This window comes from Ranitomeya imitator, chromosome 2 (assembly GCF_032444005.1).
Source record: "Ranitomeya imitator isolate aRanImi1 chromosome 2, aRanImi1.pri, whole genome shotgun sequence".
Lineage (NCBI taxonomy): Eukaryota > Metazoa > Chordata > Amphibia > Anura > Dendrobatidae > Ranitomeya > Ranitomeya imitator.
Window position 1 is genome coordinate 445,948,806 of NC_091283.1, and position 22,403 is coordinate 445,971,208.

Below are 22,403 nucleotides of genomic sequence, written 5' to 3' on the forward strand. Positions count from 1 at the left end.
AGCCCCATATAATGCTCCATAAAGTTTATGATGGGCCCATAAGATGCTCCATATTAAAATATGCCCCATATAGTCCTGCATAAAGGTTGATGGCCCCCTAAGATGCTCCATAGAATAATATGCCCCACATGCTGCTCCATAAAGGTTGATGGCCCCCTAAGATGCTCCATAGAATAATATGCCCCACATGCTGCTCCATAAAGGTTGATGGCCCCATAAGATGCTCCATAGAATAATATGGCCCATATGCTGCTGCAATTAAATAAAAGAAAATGACATACTCACCTCTAGTTGCTGTGGCGGCCAGGTGCCGGAGTCACCGCTGGCTCCGGCCCCCGACACTTGCGATATTCACCTGTCCCCATTCCACCGCCGCTGTTTTCCGGCTCTCTGCAGTGACTGTTCAGGCAGAGCGCGTGCACTAACCACGTCATCGCGCCCTCTGACCTGAATGTCACAGCCAGAGGACCCAGAAGACAGCGCGGCGGTGGAACGGGGACAGGTGAATATCGCATGGCTCACCCTCCTGGTGCGGTCTGCAGGTCCCTGCTTCTCCGATGGTCTCCGGCAGCTATTCCGGTGTTCAGCGGCCACTGGTACCGCTCATTAAAGTAATGAATATGCGCTCCACGGCTATGGGAGTAGAGGCACGTCCATATTCATTACTTTAATGAGCGGTACCATGTGACCGCTGAATACAGGAAGAGCGCGCTGGAGCCCATCTGAGAAGCAGGGACTTGCAGACCATGCCGGGAGGCAAGTATGATGTGATAGCCGCCACTCCCCCTACCCCAGGGACTATGACTCGAGTATAAGCCGAGAGGGGCACTTCAGCCTAAAAAATATGTGCTGAAAATTTCAGCTTATACTCGAGTATATACGGTATATTTTTTTACATCCTTTTCAGAGGTTTCCTTAGGGAAGCAAAGGATCACCTGATGGCGCGTAATACTATACTGTAATATGGCAGTGTACGGCGACTGGCAAAAGTGCAGCACGAGATCAGACCCGTATACGATGATGACACCTGCTGTCCATACGTTTCATCAGACGGAGAGACCTCCTCCACACCGCCAATGGCACCTCTACCTGTGTGATCAATGGCACTGTACTTAGGCCCATCTCCCTCTGGAGCCACAAAGCTCCTGCCCGCTTCTTTAGATTGTGCCAGTGCACACAATTTAAAGGGGTATTTCAGCACCTCTCACTGCCCCACTGGAAGGCAAGAGGAGCTACAGGCATCCCATAGACGGCCGTTCGCTATGCCTCATGCACACATCTTATTCTATTTAAAGGGGCACCAATGACTGATCAAACCAAGCACGGCACTCTGTGTCAATCATTTAAATTCACCTTCCCATCTTTATCCACCCTTCCCTGGCTCTATAAAGCCAGAATTGTCAATCAAAGAGAGGGGGTAGAGACTGAGAAAACAAGCAGGTGGGAAAGTGAACTCAAACGCATGGCTATGACAAAGGTGCAGCCAGCGCCTGTACATGGTTTGATCAGTCATTCATTGCTCACAGAGTGCCTTTAAAAAGAAAATGCCTGCCAATGCAAATCACCTTCTGATGCAGAAGAGGCGCTGGGTAATCGCTTTCACCTAAGCACGCTCAAAGACTTACGCAGCTTCAACCATATACTGTATTCTTCAATAACGGCGGAGAGAATGTTCAGCTCACAGCTATATAATGTGTATGTGGGGGGCGTAAGATGGAAAGATAAAGATGTCAGCCCAATGTGGACTTACCAGTATCATTGCAACAGAAGCAGGTTTCCTGTTCCTGAGAGCAAGCAGAAATCCAGCAGCTGCTTTATCCCATCATTTTTGCAGGAAGACGAACTAGTCAGATTTTATTTTTTATTACAGAAATAAGTAAAAAATAATGGGAACACGTTATTTATGTGCCAGTGACTCAGTAAGTGGCTCCCTATGTACGCAGCTCTACGCTCACTATTGGTAGAAGCTTCTGTTCACATTCAGCGCACTGTGGTCCCGATGATAGGCAGACGGCTCATTTTACAGGGTCCGCTGACTGCACTTAAGTTTACTGGAAAGTTCAGACGAGGATACAGCTGTCAGGTTGATGGAAACAATCAGACTGTGTGGCCTTTTAAAGGGACTGTCAGCACAGAATGACTGTTCAAACCAAGTACAGGCACTCGGTGCATCATGGGGGGGCCAGTCATTTAACTGCATAATCCCACCTGCTTGGTTTCCATCTATCTCCACCCTTCTCTGCCCATAGAAACCCAGAGCTGTAAATCAAGCAACAGGAGGGCAGAGATTGAGGACAACCAGCAGGTGGGAAGGTGTATTCAGAGTATTGGCCCTGACATTAAGCACCGATTGGTGGTACTTTGAACAATTATTCTGTGCGGACAGTCTCTTTAAAGGGAGTGTCAGCACGGACTGTTCAAACCAAGTTCAGGCACCCTTGATGTGGCCAAATAGTTCAGTGCATCTTTCCCAAATACTTGTTTCCCACCCTTCTCTAGCTGTATAAATCCAAAGCGGTCAAAGAGGTGGGGCGGAATTATAGGGAAAACAAGTGGGAAGGTTCACTTAAAGGGACAGTCAGCACAGAATGACAGTTCAAACCATAGTTTCATAGTTGTAAGTAGTTAAGTTCATCGAGTTCAACCTATAGCACAGGCACTCTGTGTATCAGGATGTGGCCAACCATTTACCGTAACTACATGTTACCACCTGACTGTTTTCCATCTCTGTCTCTATCAAGCCAGTGCTGTCAATCAAAGAAGAGGGGGTAAATATAGAGGGATAACAAGTAGGTAGAAAGGAGCAGCTACATATTTGGCCCCGCCCTGATGCACCAAGCGCCGGTACTTGATTTGAACAGTCACTGTGCGGTTAAGGCTCCTTTTTAAATGCATATAGTAGGTACCACTTTCCTTAGTATGCCATCAGAAGTGGCAAGGTTGATAGGAACAAATGTCTTTTCTAGTTTACTTTATCAGGGCATCTTGGAAAATGTCCCTTTAAGCAGAATAAAAAAAATATATAAGGCCTATATATTCACACATATCTGCAGACCCTTCTTTGGGGAACTCTGCAGTCATTTCCAAATCATTAGTCTTTATGGTAGAAAGCCCCTTGAAGTCGTATTCCCCGTCGCTAGGATATACCATTTCATTTAAGATCAGTGAGGGCACAGTCTCTACGACCTAAGAATAAAGGACCTTAGCGATGCACCACCCACACACTGCCTGATCAGGGGCGCTTCCAGACACTTGTGGTTAAGGGAACTCTAGTTGGCATCCCCACTGATCATAAAGTAAGAGCATATCCTAGAGATAAGCCAACATCCTCCAAACTGGGAAAACCCCCATAAAATAAGACAGACATTTGGCAGCACAGGGTTTCCCAGGTGAGGATTAGAACTGGCCCCTTTGCTAGTCTTCTCTAACCACAGACTAGCATTCTTGGGTAATGTCCTCTCAACGCCACGTTCCCTCACAGCTCATCTGGCTTCCTGACCACTGAATCCATCCCGAAGAAGGAGGAGGGCGTCCCCTGAAGATCACGCTCCCTCTTCACGAACGCCGTGAATGACGACACACAGTTCCCAATAAAATGGTCCGACTGTCCCAGAATATACAGATCTATTTGTGCCACTTCTGGTTGTAAGCTCACAACTTTAACCTACAAGAAAAGAAACTGAAAAGATTAATATACAGGATCTTTAGTGACTTCCAGAGCTGCGCTCACTATTCTGCTGCTTTCCTGCTAGCTCTTAGTTTGCAAAATATGCATCTAAATGCTGTCTAACTAAATCAACAACATGTTGTGATAGACAACAGTAATTTGTGAACGCAGCTTAGGCTGTGACTGGAGTGTAAGGTATGATGATAAAAAGCTTAGAGCCTGCTCACCTTCTCCCCCAGAGCCTTCTGTAGCTCAGCAGTGTAAGATGTGGAGTCAGTTGCTATATATACGGATCTCGCTTTGGTCTTCTTCACCCAGTACGTCAGCGCCCGCTTGATTTCCTTGAGGTCCGGCAGACACATGTTCATGGTGAGCGGCTTTGCCTTCAGACGATTGTACCCAACACACTGAGGGGAAGCCATGAAATGCGGGCCGGCTGTGCCATCCTTCAGCATCTTGCAAGCGTTAACCTGTCAGGAAGACAGATATGAATAACAAAAGGTTAATGCCGCCAATGGTTAATAAAAAATGGCATCATATTTATGATCACATGGCACCATTTCCCCCCCATTATTGTGATTCTATCAGGCAGGAGACTAGGCAACTGCAAAATTACAGCACAGACATAAGGTACGAACAAAAGGTTTGCCACTCAGCTTTTCCACTGTGCCCAGAATGGCGAATTGACCGCCATTAAGAGTAAATGCTCACCCAGTCGGAGCCAATTCGCAAATGCACCCCCACGTACGGTCGGACAAGCAGGGCTTCAATTTGCTTCTCTCCCTCTTGAACTATCTTTTCGGACCAGACCATGTACTTCTGTAAACTCCTGTGTTCTTCCAGCACCGGAAACTGTGCTGGTGCCCCTGGCAGGGCGAGGACAGGGTGCGTGGAAGCTGGGTACCTGGCAAAATCAGATCAACACGCCTTAGTGCGTCAAGCATTTATACTCAAAATCTCAGTTGCCATGGGCAAAAATGTCTTGTTTGTGACGCAAATGTGTCAAAGGATTCCTAATGTGTGAGTTTTGAAAAATTTGGGGATGTCTGGTAACAAATTTCCCCGCACTCACCGGCTCTGCCAAACGTCTTTATAATGAGCACCGAAATTAATGCCGTCGAACAGCTCGGAGCGGGAAAAGTCCACATGGAAATGATCCCAGAAAGGGCCAAATGGATTCCCATCCTGGAAGAAGCATACGATACCAATTAAAAGGGGTCGCTAATGCACACAAAACAGAACCCTGTGTCTACATATTACTGGTTCTCGACACGTTGCGTGGACATTTAAAAAAAAAAGTAGGGGGCACCATTAAGAAGTAGGTTAGTGCAACATCTAGTCCATGACTGCTGCGTGCGACAGCACAATGATTAGGCGGTCCGTTCTTCGGGGAGAAGCTTTATTGCAAGGGTAGCACTGTAGTGATATAGCTATGGTGTTGAAAAAGATGAAGGAGATAGTCGCAAAATATTAACCTGATGATTGCCAAAACGACCACTAATCCCAAGAATTGGACTCTGCGGCACCTCATTAAATTGGAGCGATGGTGGAGATTAAGATTGCCCATGAGTCCGCCAAGTAGTGCTCGGCTATTTCCAGCAGTCCCATAGATCAGTAAGGGAGCAGAAGTGTGCATGTGTGACCGTCGCTCTAATCATATGGAGCACTTGGGAGTCCGATTCTCCAAACTGGTGGGGGCTCCAGCTGTACACAGACTAAAGTGGGCCGATAAAAATGGGTTTGGTGGATGGGTTGATGTGTATAAAGGCGCCAGCTGACTGATGGTTGGGAGATATGCTGGTCACACATGTCTGAAATAACCTGCTCTCTTTCACACACAGAGCATAAAAGTGCTTGGCCGAGCGAATCTCTCTGTATATGGGAGTGAAAGCCGAGATGGCTGTAGGCCGAACAGTTGGAAAAAGCATCCATCTAGGCCGGCCTAAGACCCCTAGTAATTTATCAGCCATCTAGTGGATAAGTTATAACCCTATAAATGGGTTTTTCATATGACAGCGAATAGTTTGCTGAAAGAACTAGGGGTTCGACTGCTGGGACCTCCACCGATCGCAAGAACTGGGCTCTGCAGAGACCAGTCTGGAAGGAATGGAGCAGCGAGGCATATGCTTGGCCTCCATACGATGCGAACCACACATTAGGAAAACCCCTTTAAGGTGACCAGAATAATTGGCGCTCAACACCAATGAGGATTGATTGCATCTAAACAAAAACACTAAGGGTACCGTCACACAGTGGCACTTTTGTCGCTACGACGGTACGATTCGTGACGTTCCAGCGATATCCATACGATATCGCTGTGTCTGACACGCAGCAGCGATCAGGGATCCTGCTGAGAATCGTACGTCGTAGCAGATCGTTTGGAACATTCTTTCGTCGCTGGATCTCCCGCTGTCATCGCTAGATGGGTGTGTGTGACACCGATCTAGCGATGCGTTCGCTTGTAACCAGGGTAAACATCGGGTTACTAAGCGCAGGACCACGCTTAGTAACCCAATGTTTACCCTGGTTACCAGCGTAAATGTAAAAAAAAAAAAAACAGTACATACTTACATTCCTGTGTCCGTCAGGTACCTTGCCGTCTGCTTCCCGCACTCACTGACTGCCGGCCGTAAAGTGAAAGCAGAGCACAGCGGTGACGTCACCACTGTGCTGTGCTTTCACTTTACGGCCGGCAGTCAGTGAGTGCGGGAAGCAGACGGCAAGGGACAGACACCGGAATGTAAGTATGTAGTGTTTGTTTGTTTTTTTACGCTGGTAACCAGGGTAAACATCGGGTTACTAAGCCGGGGACCTCGGCATCGTTGGTCGCTGGAGAGCTGTCTGTGTGACAGCTCTCCAGCGACCACACTACGACTTACCAACGATCACGGCCAGGTCGTATCGCTGGTCGTGATCATTGGTAAATCGTATAGTGTGACGGTACCCTTACATCACTAGGTCCACAGCCACTATTCACCTTCATGGGGCAGCTCTTCTTATCAGGGCTCCTCTGAGCGGCCGCGGTAAAGCAGTAAGCTACGCGCTTCTCCGCCAGCCAGTACTTGCCAGCAAACGTCTCCATGAAGTCTTCCATACTCATCACTCTGTGGTACTGGCTAAGGGGGGCCAGCTGGAAATATTCTTCAAAAGACACATGCACCTGCAGAAAAGCACAAGGGCACCAATTAGTAGGAGGCAGTGGGGCTCCTCTACACCCCCGATCATTACAGCAACACCAGCAATATAATCACCAAAACAAATGCCAGAGACGCTGAAGGATCGTCGATTCTGGTCACTCACATTGGTGTACGGAGGACGATGGTGGTTGTAAACAATCCATGGAGGGACGGCCAGCGTCCGATTCACCATCTTGGCAAAGGCTAAAGAGCCGAGGAAGTGATCCGCCTGATTGCCAAACCGCCCTGCACAGAGAAATGCAACCACTAATGAGTGAAATGATATCATTGCTTCTACACTCCACACCCAAAACTCCCCAACTGCTAATATGTGACTGCTGAAACACTGTGCTGCTGTGCCATCCACTGCTTCTTTGTACAATGCATACACCATAGACTCCATAACATGGAGAATATCTAGCAGCTATGAAATCTGGGGATTTGGAGCAGGCAGAGAATTGGCAGCTAAGCACTGCAGGACTGGGTGGAGATGCCCCTTGGGTAAGAAAAGACCGAGGAGGAGTAAACATCATCACTGCTCAGTATAACTTCATGGGGAGCAGAAAATATGAGATTTTGTCAAGCGCTGTCCCCACCCAAGAAAGAAGTGCACAGGATGCCCCTCCCCGTAAAGTGCTACATACCCAGGGCCCCCTTCCTGTATACGGGGCTCAGGGTCTCACCCCTCCGCCCACTCATAAGGCTCGGTGCACAGGGTCTCCCCCTTCCCGTATACAGGGCTCGCTGCACAGTGTCCCCCCTCCCTCCCGTATACGGGGCTCGGTGCACAGGGTCTCCCTCCTCCCGTATACAGGGCTTGGTGCATAGGGTCTCCCCCCCCCCCCTCCTGTATACAGGGCTTGGTGCATAGGGTCTCCCCCTTCCTGTATACAGGGCTCGGTGCACAGTGTCTCCCCCCCAGTACACAGGGCTCGGTGCACAGTGTCCCCCCCCCCCCCAGTACACAGGGCTCGGTACAGTGTCTCCCCCCCCCCTTCCAGTACACAGAGTCTCCCCCCTCCCGCACACAGGGCTCGGTGCGCAGCGTCTCCCCCTTCCTGTATACAGGGTTCGGTGCGCAGCGTCTCCCCCTCCCGTATACAGGGCTCGGTGCGCAGCGTCTCCCCCTCCCGTATACAGGGCTCGGTGCGCAGCGTCTCCCCCTCCCGTATACAGGGCTCGGTGCACAGCGTCTCCCCCCTCCCGTATACAGGGCTCGGTGCGCAGCGTCTCCCCCTCCCGTATACAGGGCTCGGTGCGCAGCGTCTCCCCCTCCCGTATACAGGGCTCGGTGCACAGCGTCTCCCCCCTCCCGTATACAGGGCTCGGTGCACAGGGTCTCCCCCCTCCCGTATACAGGGCTCGGTGCACAGGGTCTCCCCCTTCCCGTATACAGGGCTCGGTGCACAGGGTCTCCCCCTCCCGTATACAGGGCTCGGTGCACAGGGTCTCCCCCTTCCCGTATACAGGGCTCGGTGCACAGGGTCTCCCCCCTCCCGTATACAGGGCTCGGTGCACAGGGTCTCCCCCCTCCCGTATACAGGGCTCGGTGCACAGTGTCTTCCCCCTCCCGTATACAGGGCTCGGTGCACAGGGTCTCCCCCTTCCCGTATACAGGGCTCGGTGCACAGGGTCTCCCCCTTCCCATATACAGGGCTCGGTGCACAGGGTCTCCCCCCTCCCGTATACAGGGCTCGGTGCACAGGGTCTCCCCCTTCCCGTATACAGGGCTCGGTGCACAGGGTCTCCCCCTTCCCGTATACAGGGCTCGGTGCACAGGGTCTCCCCCTTCCCGTATACAGGGCTCGGTGCACAGGGTCTCCCCCTTCCCGTATACAGGGCTCGGTGCACAGGGTCTCCCCCTTCCCGTATACAGGGCTCGGTGCACAGGGTCTCCCCCCTCCCGGGCTCGGTGCACAGGGTCTCCCCCACACAGGGCTCGGTGCACAGGGTCTCCCCCACACAGGGCTCGGTGCACAGGGTCTCCCCCACACAGGGCTCGGTGCACAGGGTCTCCCCCACACAGGGCTCGGTGCACAGGGTCTCCCCCACACAGGGCTCGGTGCACAGGGTCTCCCCCACACAGGGCTCGGTGCACAGGGTCTCCCCCTCCCGCACACAGGGCTCGGTGCACAGGGTCTCCCCCACACAGGGCTCGGTGCACAGGGTCTCCCCCTCCCGCACACAGGGCTCGGTGCACAGGGTCTCCCCCTCCCGCACACAGGGCTCGGTGCACAGGGTCTCCCCCCTCCCGCACACAGGGCTCGGTGCACAGGGTCTCCCCCTCCCGCACACAGGGCTCGGTGCACAGGGTCTCCCCCTCCCGCACACAGGGCTCGGTGCACAGGGTCTCCCCCCCTCCCGCACACAGGGCTCGGTGCACAGGGTCTCCCCCCCTCCCGCACACAGGGCTCGGTGCACAGGGTCTCCCCCCCTCCCGCACACAGGGCTCGGTGCACAGGGTCTCCCCCCCTCCCGCACACAGGGCTCGGTGCACAGGGTCTCCCCCATTCTCACCCATGCAAGGGCAGTACAGCAGATACCCAGCTGGGTCCCATTCCTTCTCTGCCCGGTGTAGTCCTGTGAGTACAAGGAGCAGGAGGAAACTCAGCGGCTCCATGACAGCCGGAAGCAATCCCCCCGGACGTCGCCATGTTAGCGGAGGCAGAGTTGAGGCCGGGCGGGAGGAGCCGCCATGTTGGTGGTGGCAGGTGGGTGACGGGAGGCCTTGACACGCAGAGACCCCGGGCCCGGCCTCCGGCAGTACCATCACGGCAGTGTCAGCTCTCCCGCCCACGGTGGACCGGTGCCTTGCTCCCCGGAGGCCTCGATTAGCCCCGCTCCCTTCCACGCCGCGGAGTCACGTCTCTCCCAGAATCCTCCGCGGGCGCCAGCTCCGTCCTGCGGCCTCGGGGGATAACGGAACCGGCGGGAAGGTTAACGGGGTAGGTAGTGCCCGGGGCACAGATTGTCCCCTCCAACCACTGTCACTACGCCCTGCACCAATACATCCTCCTCCTCACGTGCAACCACCAAATCGGGGGTTCACTGCCCCCCACATGTGCCCAGCCCCCAAACCACCACTTACAGGCGAGAACCCCAATAACTGCATTGTCAGACACGACCCCAGAGATGCACACACTAATAATATAGTGAGACCCCATGAAATCATAAAATTAGGAGTCTCCCTAATAACCAAGAAGTACCCGACACTCACTCCTGTACCCCCAGATTCCCCTGCCATGTGCACCCCTGCCTCTCATATATGCCCTACACCTCGCCATCCATCAACACGCCCCTTTAAGGGGGTTTTTCGAAGCCCAAATCAAAATGTAAAAGCCTCCAAAGTAGCTGTAATATTGAGGAGTGTATCCGCTCCGATCAGTATCGGAAAGTGAATTCCTGCAGGTGGACAGCCGCTGGGGGTCCGGGGTCTTAACACGTTTCCCATCTGTATATTCTTACCTGAGCCTCCTCCCTCCGCACATTGTCTGGGAGGATCCGAGGCTCCAATACAAACCCTTACCCTCAGGCTATGTTCACATTCAGCTGTGTTTTTGTTTGTATTTTTTTGCAGCGTTTTCTTATACAAATAAGATGTTTCCGTTTTACAGTACCAGGAAACAGATGAGATTTCCGTAATCTCCTGCACACTTGTTTTATTTTCCTGACCAAATTTGATAACTGCAGTGTTTTTGAAGTCTATATATAGTATAATCCTTCAGTACATCGTTCCTCTCATCCTCTGTATATACAGTATTATCCTTCAGTACATCCTTCCTCTCATCCTCTTAATATACAGTATTATCCTTCAGTACATCGTACCGCTCAGCCTCTCTATATACAGTATTATCCTTCAGTACATCGTTCCTCTCAGCCTCTCTATATACAGTATTATCCTTCAGTACATCCTTCCTCTCAGCCTCTCTATATACAGTATTATCCTTCAGTACATCCTTCCTCTCAGCCTCTGTATATACAGTATTATCCTTCAGTACATCGTTCCTCTCAGGCCCTCTATATACAGTATTATCCTTCAGTACATCCTTCCTCTCAACCTCTCTATATACAGTATTATCCTTCAGTACATCGTTCCTCTCAGCCTCTCTATATACAGTATTATCCTTCAGTACATCCTTCCTCTCAGCCTCTCTATATACAGTATTATCCTTAGTACATCGTTCCTCTCAGCCTCTTTATATACAGTATTATCCTTCAGTACATCCTTCCTCTCAGCCTCTCTATATACAGTATTATCCTTCAGTACATCCTTCCTCTCAGCCTCTCTATATACAGTATTATCCTTCAGTACATCGTTCCTCTCAGCCTCTTTATATACAGTATTATCCTTCAGTACATCCTTCCTCTCAGCCTCTCTATATACAGTATTATCCTTCAGTACAGCGTTCCTCTCAGCCTCTTTATATACATTATTATCCTTCAGTACATCCTTCCTCCCAGCCTCTCTATATACAGTATTATCCTTCAGTACATCCTTCCTCTCAGCCTCTCTATATACAGTATTATCCTTCAGTACATCCTTCCTCTCAGCCTCTCTATATACAGTATTATCCTTCAGTACATCGTTCCTCTCAGCCTCTCTATATACAGTATTATCCTTCAGTACATCGTTCCTCTCAGCCTCTGTATATACAGTATTATCCTTCAGTACATCGTTCCTCTAATCCTCTGTATATACAGTATTATCCTTCAGTACATCGTTCCTCTCATCCTCTGTATATACAGTATTATCCTTCAGTACATCGTTCCTCTCATCCTCTGTATATACAGTATTATCCTTCAGTACATCGTTCCTCTCATCCTCTGTATATACAGTATTATCCTTCAGTACATCGTTCCTCTCATCCTCTGTATATACAATATTATCCTTCAGTACATCGTACCTCTGTCCCTCTACATACAGTATTTTCCTTCAATACATTGTTCCTCTCATCCTCTGTATATACAGTTCTAGATGGTGGCCCGATTCTAACGCATCGGGTATTCTAGAATATGCATGTCCACGTAGTATATTGCCCAGCCACATAGTATATAGCACAGCCCACGTAGTATGGTATATTGCCCAGTCACGTAGTATATTGGCCAGCCACATAGTATATTGCCCAGCCACGTAGTATATTGCCCAGTCACGTATTGCCCAGCCACATAGTATATAGCACAGCCCACGTAGTACGGTATATTATGATTTAAGGAGAAAGATACAGAGCATCGATGAACATTTCATTAAACAATGTTTATTCCATAAATAATTCAAAGACGTGTAGTTTAATAACAATTAACATTATTTAGTAACGAGAGCAACCTCTCTTCCTCCGTATATACAGTATTATCCTTCATTACATCGTACCTCTGTCCCTCTATATACAGTATTTTCCTTCAGTACATCGTTCCTCTCATCCTCTGTACATACAGTATTATCCTTCAGTACATTGCTCCTTTCATCCTCTGTATATACAGTATTATCCTTCAGTACATTGTTCCTTTCATCCTCTGTATATACAGTATTATCCTGCAGTACATTTTTCCTCTCAGCCCTTTGTAATGCAGCAGGATTGGTGCAGTGTGACACAGTCAGTGACCACAGGAAAATTCACAGCAAAATGTGTTTACTGTCCAAACTCACACAGTGCACAGCACGAGGTATCTTCCGGATCGCAATCGGGAAAGAAGATAGTCTGTGACCTGTTGCCATGGCGACTGCACCGCCATGTACGATGAGGGTACCAGGCCTTTTGGCTCCGCTTAGCCTGTGTCGCCTCACACAGGTTGAGCTCTGCAGAGCCCTCTGCTCTGCCTGCTTGAAAGACCAAAACTGACACACCCAACTCTGTGCTGCAGGGGTTTTTACAAAAGAACATAGAAAGCCCGGGGAGGAAACGGACTGCCCCGCTGCCATCCTGTAGTCAGTTTCAAAAATAAAAACCCAGAGCAGGTTTTCTTAAATCTGCCTTGGACAAATAGCTTGCCAAAGATCAACACTTATTTGTATTCTGCATTGCAATCACAGCTATGCCTGTGACTGCAATGCACTCCCACGGCCTCCATATGCTGTTTTGCACATCCTGAGGGACACATAGCGACCCTTGCATATAAACCGGTCACTGCCTCACACCCACTATACACAGTATTATCCTGCAGTACATTGTTCCTCTCAGCCCCTCTATATACAGTATTATGCTGCAGTATATTGTACCTCTCTTCCCCGCTATATACAGTACCAAACAGCATTGCCTCAGTCCTCTGATCTACTTGTATACTGTACCATCTTTCAACGCTATCCTGCAGTACATTGCTCCTCACAGCCCCATCATGGAATACATCAATCCTCTCAACCCCTATTGTTAATAAAATACATTGGGCACAGTAGCACAATGCAGGATGTGCTGTAAATGTTTCCATAAGAATTTGGGAAAGTTATGAAATGTCCTATAAATGTCTGATCTGTTCCTGATCTAAGGACCTCGGCTTTTAGTGGAGATGAATCTGTGCTGCACTTTATGCACATGCTTAGTGGTGACCAGTGCTGTGGAGATATGTGCTGCACTTTATGTACATGCTCAGCAGTGACCAGTGCTGTAGAGATGAATCTGTGCTGCACTTTATATACATGCTCAGTATTGACCAGTGCTGTGGAGATGAATCTGTGCTGCACTTTATGTACATGCTCAGTAGTGACCAGTGCTGTGGAGATGAATCTGTGCTGCACTTTATGTACATGCTCAGTAGTGACCAGTGCTGTGGAGATGAATCTGTGCTGCACTTTATGTACATGCTCAGTGGTAACTAGTGCTGTGGGGTCAGAGACAGGCCAGTGAGGGGCGATGCACGGCGATACGGGCCAATGAGGGGCGATGCACGGCGAAACGGGCCAATGAGGGGCAATGCACCGCGATACGCGCCAGTGTACATAGGACAGCAATGTACTGCAGAATGCTACCACATGTAATGTAAGGATGGTCCTGTATATAGACCAGCTGAGAGGAGTAATGTACTGCACAACGTTATTGTATATAGAGGGGCTGATAGGTGAAATGTACTGTAGCATGTTATCATATACAAAGTAGCTGAGAGGAGTGATATACTGCAGGATAAGGATGTGAGAAGAGTGATGATTTGCAAGTTGGGGCTCTATATAGAACGGCTAAGATAAGAGGAGTGATGTACTGGTGAATGGTTCCAGAAATAGAAGGATTGAGAGGAGTGATGTACTATTGTACTAATATATATATATATATATATATATATATATATATATATATATATATATACACACACACACAGTTGTGGCCAAAAGTATTGACACCCCTGCATTTCTGTCAGATAATACTCAGTTTCTTCCTGAAAATGATTGCAAACACAAATTATTTGGTATTATCTTCATTTAATTTGTCTTAAATGAAAAAACACAAAAGAGAATGAAGCAAAAAGCAAAACATTGATCATTTCACACAAAACTCCAAAAATGGGCCAGACAAAAGTATTGGCACCCTCAGCCTAATACTTGGTTGCACAACCTTTAGCCAAAATAACTGCGACTAATCGCTTCCGGTAACCATCAATGAGTTTCTTACAATGCTCTGCTGGAATTTTAGACCGTTCTTCTTTGGCAAACTGCTCCAGGTCCCTGATATTTGAAGGGTGCCTTCTCCAAACTGCCATTTTTAGATCTCTCCACAGGTGTTCTATGGGATTCAGGTCTGGACTCATTGCTGGCCACCTTAGAAGTCTCCAGTGCTTTCTCTCAAACCATTTTCTAGTGCTTTTTGAAGTGTGTTTTGGGTCATTGTCCTGCTGGAAGACCCATGACCTCTGAGGGAGACCCAGCTTTCTCACACTGGGCCCTACATTATGCTGCAAAATTTGTTGGTAGTCTTCAGACTTCATAACGCCATGCACACGGTCAAGCAGTCCAGTGCCAGAGGCAGCAAAGCAACCCCAAAACATCAGGGAACCTCCGCCATGTTTGACTGCAGGGACCGTGTTCTTGTCTTTGAATGCCTCTTTTTTTCTCCTGTAAACTCTATGTTGATGCCTTTGCCCAAAAAGCTCTACTTTTGTCTCATCTGACCAGAGAACATTCTTCCAAAACATTTTAGGCTTTTTCAGGTAAGTTTTGGCAAACTCCAGCCTGGCGTTTTTATGTCTCGGGGTAAGAAGTGGGGTCTTCCAAAGACATACTGATAGGGATTCTAGATTGTGAGCCCCATCGGGGACAGTGGTGATAATGTGTGCAAAACTGTAAAGCGCTGCGGAATATGTTAGCGCTATATAAAAATAAAGATTATTATTATTATTATTATAATTCCTGGGTCTCCTACCATACAGTCCCTTTTCATTCAGATGCCGACGGATAGTACGGGTTGACACTGTTGTACCCTCGGACTGCAGGGCAGCTTGAACTTGTTTGGATGTTAGTCAAGGTTCTTTATCCAACATCCGCACAATCTTGCATTGAAATCTCTTGTCAATTTTACTTTTCCATTAACATCTAGGGAGGTTAGTCACAGTGCCATGGGCTTTACACTTCTTGATGACACTGCGCACGGTAGACACAGGAACATTCAGGTCTTTGGAGATGGACTTGTAGCCTTGAGATTGCTCATGCTTCCTCACAATTTGGTTTCTCAAGTCCTCAGACAGTTCTTTGGTCTTTCTTTTCTCCATGCTCAATGTGGTACGCACAAGGACACAGGACAGAGGTTGAGTCAACTTTAATCCATGTCAACTGGCTGCAAGTGTGATTTAGTTATTGCCAACACCTGTTAGGTGCCACAGGTAAGTTACAGGTGCTGGTAATTACACAAATTAGAGAAGCATCACATGATTTTTCGAACAGTGCCAATACTTTTGTCCACCCCCTTTTTTATGTTTGGTGTGGAATTATATCCAATTTGGCTTTAGGACAATTCTTTTTGTGTTTTCTCATTTAAGACAAATTAAATGAAGATAATACCAAATAATTTGTGTTTGCAATCATTTTCAGGAAGAAACTGTGTATTATCTGACAGAATTGCAGGGGTGTCAATACTTTTGGCCATGACTGTATACTAACGTCAGCAGTGACGTTGCGTATACACAAAATGTCAGCTGAGTGATGTCACAGAACATTACACGGGGCCAGTATTTTTAATATATGTATTTTATTAGTGTTAATGTTGATGAGTGACAAATAAATGAAATATCTTAGACAACCCCTTTAAGGCTGATTTCCATGTGTTTTATTTGCAGGTTAGAAGATGGTGAGGCGTCTCCTGCGTTGTCTCCCAGAGGGGTGAACCCAGAGCGTCAGCTGCAGGTAAGAGCCACCTGTAATATCATCAAACGTCTTCTATCTTCTGGGGGAGAAGAATCTGGCCGCCAACACAGGGCATATCACCCAGGTTACTTGTGATTTTTTTTTTTTTCACAAACATACATTGATCATCACAGTACTTCATTCTAACTGTTCTCCATTCACCAGGACGGGCATTGCGCTGGCACCGATGGGGAAATGACCGCTCACGCGGCCGAGTCACCACTTGTTCTGCGATGAAGACGCTTTTCTTTAATGCTGCAAACAACGATCACAGCACCGAGTGGAAACCCCAGGAGGAGGGAGACACTGCCCAGAGCAAGCTCCTGCATGACGCCACCAGATTTGATGCCCCTTGTAGCAGTGAGCAGGAGAGCCCACCTCTCCCCCGCCGGTTTACGTGCCCCCAGCTGCTCTGCGACAAGACGTTTGCATCCAAATACAAGCTCTGCAGGTACAGAGACTGATGCCCCAGGCCCTCTACGTACCCTCTAAAGGCGGCGCCATCTATAGGCAGGAAAGCGTAATATCTAAAAAGGAATCTGGCGCCATGTGGCAGGGAGGAGGCAAGCTTATGTGAGGCCACAACACAGCTATTTTCACATTGTTTAAGACCTCTGCTTGCTGTTGGTGAATTTATTCATTCTGACCTAATGATTGTTACCTCCGTATCCTGGCTGAAAAGCAGCACAAATCTGTCAGTTGCCCTGATGGTTTGTTAACGTGTGTCAGTCTGAAATCTAGGTTAGGGCAGGATTGGTGTCAAGTCTGAGTGAGAATGTTTCCATCCACTGCCAGAAAGCAGACATTGCAAATTCTGAAGAACCAAAGCTTAAAATGGACTAGTAATGATATTAGACAGGCCAGTGATGGGAATGTTGTGTGTGACTGTGACTTTCTCTCTCCCTTCAGGCATATGGCCACTCACTCTATGCAGAAATCCCACCAATGCTCACACTGCGGCAAAATGTTCCACCGGAAAGACCACCTGAAGAATCACCTGCAGACCCACAACCCTAACCGTGTGGCCCTGCAGTGCCCGGAGTGCAGCAAGAATTACAGCACCAAATACGGACACCGCCGCCATCTTGCCTTACATGCCATTGCCAGGGGCGACCTCAGCTGTGCCATATGTTTTCAGGTATTCCGAGACCGCCAGTCAGTGCTGGAGCACCTGAAAAGCCACAACCATCGGCCGTCCATGGGCAACCGAGAGAAAAAATACCCCTGCGAGCACTGCGACCGCTGCTTCTACACCCGCAAGGATGTTCGGCGCCACCTGGTGGTGCACACCGGCCGCAAGGATTTCCAGTGTCACTGCTGCGCCCAGATGTTTGGACGCAAGGACCATCTAACTCGGCACATGAAGAAGAGCCATTGCGAGGAAGCACCTCGGATCAAAATCGAACCTCAAGACGACTTGAGCCTCATGAGCTGCCAATCAACAGTCGTGAAAGAAGAGTGGGGGTCCATCATGTGCATGCAGCCAAGAGACATGATTTCCACGGGCATGTACACTATGCCATTTCAGCCCCTACCCAATGCTGGCATTCCTCAGTCCTTAGTGCCAACCTCATTGCCTTTAGGGCTTAGTTACCCCTCCGAAAGCGTGCCCACCTTCTCCACAGACCCATCTAACAGGTTCCAGTTCACCTCTACCTCATACCTCCCCAAAAGTGAAATGGATTCTTTCATGTCTGATGGGTCTGGGGGGCTGTCCCTCACTTCCTCCGAGCTGGCGGCATGTACGCCACAGGCCGCATTGGATGAGTCTTACCTCTCTGCCCTGTGCGATCCCCTATCATCGGGCATAGACTTTAACCATTTCCTCAGCTTCTTGCCAGTCAATCTCCCTCCTTGTAACCTCTCGTTGCCCAACACTGAGATATCCATGGGAGAAAATCAACAATTCCTGGCACCAGGCAGCGATCTGCCTCATTATACCTCAGACATTAACCCTACAACGTTGCCTCAGTTTCACCAAGCCTTCAAGTAAACCCGGTGAGACCGTTTCTTATCTTACCTCATATGATACCCGGAGAGAACACTTGGTGCCATCTTGGCGCCTTTTTATTTTTTTCTCGTATTTCAAGGCCTCGCAGTTACTTTTGTCAGGTTTTTTGTTAAGCTAACTTCTTCCATTTGTCTGACAACAGTGCATCATACCTCAGGATCAGAGACTGCGCCATTCCACGCCTCGGTGGAAACCAGAACGATCCCACCCCTATAAAATGTGAAGATGGTGGCGGGTCAGAGGGCAGGATGGAAGAAGATGGTGGACGGCATTCATCAAGCATAAGACTTGCATTTACCAGTAAGATTGTTACGATCGCCACCCCTTCACCCAGCCACCTAGTCGGAATGGTCATCTGAACCAAGAACCTGTACCAGTGCCAAGTCTCATCTACCTCTTTCAGATCTGTGCCCGTATAAAGACAATTCCTCGCCGAGGAGACCAGTCGGAGTCATTTCCAGTGGGTTTGTTTACTACTCTTGGTGGCATTGCCCGCTCGTATTACCTCACTACGCCGTTTACAGTGTGAATCGTGAAATAAGCTACTCCGCAGAGCTTTGCTGCCCCCCAGTGGGCACCTTTAGGTGGTGCTCTAGTGGCGCCCAGAGCAATTCTCTTCCCAGTTTAGTTTGTTACTTTAGACATCGGCCAGTCGTAGCAGCAAGTCTGGCTTCAGTCCTGCCATCCCTCCCTGCCTGAAGTTATTGAGGCAGGCTGGTTGCTAGGGACATTTTAGAGTGCTTGTTAGGCAACGTCCATAGCAACCAGACTGTTGGCCATGTCTGCATGGTATTGTCATCATTCCTGGAGTGCCTTCAGGGCAGGTAAGCCCGGTGACTACTTGGCAGTGGGGTGCAAGACATTTACACAGTATTGTCCTAGGATTTAAATGGGGGGGGGCAGAGTGCTCCAGTCCTACATAGTTTCTATTCACGGACAGCAAGCAGTCATCTTGAAAATGTCAAACAGTTAACTTTATTTATTAGACGCTGATTACGATCCATAGGATGAAACATTTAAATAACGGTGTGCGCTATTGTTCTCTGTTAGCTGCTAGGTACCTGTCCGTGGGATGATATACAAGTCACACATTCCGCCGTTCTCCTGCTATTATGGGCTCGGGGCACACTTTATACACCATCACGTTAGTTTTAGACACCAGCAGGTTTGGAGTTTTGCCGCGCATCATGTGACCCGATACATCACCCTGGTCTGTCCACATCCCTGGTATCCAAGCACTCCCAGCTCACTAGGTCCATCCAGGACATGACAACACCGGAGGCAGCCATATTGGTGCCCCATCTCCATTGCCAGCACCCTAAGCTCATCAGCAACCACGGCAGCCTCTGCCGCCCATCTATAGATGGATCTTACCGTACACAATGGCTGCCATTTTGTATTCCTCAAATATTAGCCACCTGCTATCCTGCAAAGCACTATTACATCACGGCAGCAAGTTAGTGTGAACCTCAGTAATAAGTCTAGGGTCGGAGAGTGCTGCACCCTCGCCCATCTAACCCCCTTAGATGCCAGCGGGCAGGAGCCACTGCTGCACCTCATGGCTATATAAAGAAGCAAGTGGTTCCTTTTGCCCTTCCGCTTCTTCCCCAGGACACAATTATTCCATAATGGGTTTCCTTCCAGGCACAATACCCTGTGACTCAGAAGTATTAGAGAAGTGACGAACTGAATGGACGGAGCTGTGCCAGTTCTGATGCCCAGGGAGCCCTGTGATTAGTGGGGCTACCAAAAGTCAGACTCCTACCAGTCTGATATTGGTGACCGCAGCATAATCAGAAGAGGAACAGGCTGCTGTAATGCCGGCCATTCACTTTAGATAACTGACCACCATCTTCCCCCTACAGACGAGGGCTTCAGCATTCTGTATGAGTGCCACTGGCTGCTGCTAATCTCCACACCAAATGCCCCATCCTTATGTACCCCGACATCATCTGTTGGGAGACCACCATACACCATCAATGGCTGGCCAACCCCACTGACTATGTAATGTGTATGGGTGTGGTGGAACCCCAAATCGCCCATACTAACCCTGACAAGCCCTGCTGCCTCCAAACACTGGAGCGAACTTATAGACAGTTGTACAATAGTGGCGGACGCTGATTGATAGACGTGGCACATATTTAGGTGGTCTACTCTAAAGCTTCCCTTATACACATTAGAATATGTCGGCCAATATCAGTGGGATCCTCAGAAGGAGATGAGGGCCTGGTGTGTCCAATTTCAGACCTTAGATCCTAGAGATAAGCAGCAGTCAGAGACGTCCAGCAGTGGCCCTCATAGAGAACACAGGGCGGACAGTGTCGGGCATTGCTCAAATGACAGCTTCCTACTGTGTATGGGAGCTTACATTTAACTGTTAACTGCCTGTGTGCCACAGCTTGGTGTTGCAATGATTTAACATAGGCTCAGCCTTTTCCCAGACATTGACCGATAGGCCCTCTTGACAAAGCACAAAATAAATGTGGTGTGAGGCAGGACCCGCAGAATCCCACTGCCCTCCGTGTCAGGGGTAAGTGCACTTTAAGCAGATGGTTGCAGAGAAGGCCCCAGTCACGTGAGAGACCGATATCAGAAGTTTCTGCTTATCCACTTGTTATTACGTCATTTCGGGTTTGGATTTAAGGGGTGTCCTCTAACACCAAAGCAAACCCGCAGGCGATGACACAGTCTGTGCCTACCCTCCAGCAGGGTCCTGATGGAGGCTGTGGACTTAGATGAGAACTAGTGATGCACAAACGTGCTCGGATAAGGTGTTATCTGAGCATGCTCGGGTGCTAACTGGGGGTCTTAGGCAAACTCGAAAAATATGTTTAAGTCCCAGCGCCTGCATGTCTCACGGCTGTCATGCAATCCCTGCATTATTGCAGCTGTCGAACAGCCACGGGGACTCAAACATATTTTTCGAGCACACATAAGACCCCCGGATAGCACCCGAGCATGCATGATAACACCTTATCCAAGCACAATCGCTCATCACTAATGGGAACGCTTCTAATGCTGCCTTTTGGAGAATACAACTCCTAGCAGGCCCTGATTGTCAGTTTTAGTGCTTGCTGGGAGTTGTAGTTCTCCAACATCAGGAGTTGCAGACCACAAATATAGAGGTTTATGATTAGGTTCGTCAACATTTTGCCATAATACTGTTGTTAAACACCTTCAAGCAACTTCTGCCGTTTTCACGTCCGTTCCGGACACCTCTTCCAAAGTGTGCAGGGTGAAAATCCCCCCAAGAAATGCATCAAACGTTATGGCCCGATTCATTAAGAGAGGCACTTGGTACCCCATTCTCAGCGATGGCGATGCAGGAGTCAGAGGCGTCTATATCATTAAGAGGCGCACACCAGTTAATGAATTCGGCACCTTGTACTCCTGCACGCCCCTGATTGAGACTGGGGTACAAGACTGCTGTCCTAATGAATGGCGCCGTTCGTATTTTGGTGACAACCCCTTTAATCCTCACACGAGCAGCATCTCCCACCGAAGCCCCACGCCATTTCATATACATTGGGCTTTCCTCATATCAGCACTTAATGCCTTAAAGAAAATTTGACTTTTTATATTTTTCCAACTTACCAGAATATATATCTATATGTGTATATACGTATGAGCTCTTTATTTTTAATAAATATTAGAACACTTCATTCCCCCCTGAAGGTCCGGAGTCGGGTCTGTAACTGCAAACTGACAAAAGGTTAAAAAAAAGGGGGTTCAGACCACCCCTAAGGGTGTCACGTGCAAAAACATCTTGTTCTCAAGGCTTTTGTTGCAGACAAAAAGTATTAAAGGAGATGTCCACCTTCACGCGGATGGCAAATTACTCGGGATAGTCTGTCTCTCCTTAGGGGAATATATATGACTGTTCAGCACGACTGTATCTACAACCCATCAGATCATAGTCTCAGCTGTAGCCTGCACGCACTGCCCGGGCCATTGCAAAGGTGGGGTGTCCCAAATCCTATGACCGTGTTAAACTAATGTGATTCAGGCATAATGCCTATCCATTCCTACAAATGTATAAGTCCCACCATGTTTTCAAGCGTTCCCCTTTAATTTCTATTAGGGATCAGTACCTATATACTATGAAAAGCACTTTGGGACACATACAGCTCTGCTCTCAAGTGGGAGGAGGCCTATAAACTTCAATATCGTCCATTATAAGCCAGATCCTGCTGCAAGTTACATTACTATTTCGGTCCACTAGGGGGAGCCAAT

General features: G+C 48.7%; 2 protein-coding genes across 2 annotated transcripts; one reads left to right on the forward strand and one right to left on the reverse strand.

The window, feature by feature from the left end:
* Window positions 1-1,847: 1,847 nt before the first annotated feature.
* On the reverse strand, window positions 1,848-9,847 carry POFUT1 (protein O-fucosyltransferase 1). Its single transcript, XM_069750989.1, has 7 exons — window positions 9,361-9,847; window positions 6,968-7,089; window positions 6,645-6,827; window positions 4,740-4,852; window positions 4,379-4,571; window positions 3,895-4,137; window positions 1,848-3,664 (listed from the first exon to the last, which is right to left on the reverse strand). Exons 1-7 carry the CDS (start codon window positions 9,611-9,613, stop codon window positions 3,476-3,478), a joined length of 1,296 nt encoding a protein of 431 aa, XP_069607090.1. The 5' UTR covers window positions 9,614-9,847; the 3' UTR covers window positions 1,848-3,475.
* PLAGL2 (PLAG1 like zinc finger 2) lies at window positions 9,656-18,281 on the forward strand. Its single transcript, XM_069750988.1, has 4 exons — window positions 9,656-9,788; window positions 16,093-16,159; window positions 16,325-16,610; window positions 17,069-18,281. The coding sequence occupies exons 3-4, from the start codon at window positions 16,393-16,395 to the stop codon at window positions 18,150-18,152; spliced, it is 1,302 nt and encodes a 433-aa protein (XP_069607089.1). The 5' UTR covers window positions 9,656-9,788; window positions 16,093-16,159; window positions 16,325-16,392; the 3' UTR covers window positions 18,153-18,281.
* Window positions 18,282-22,403: the final 4,122 nt, after the last annotated feature.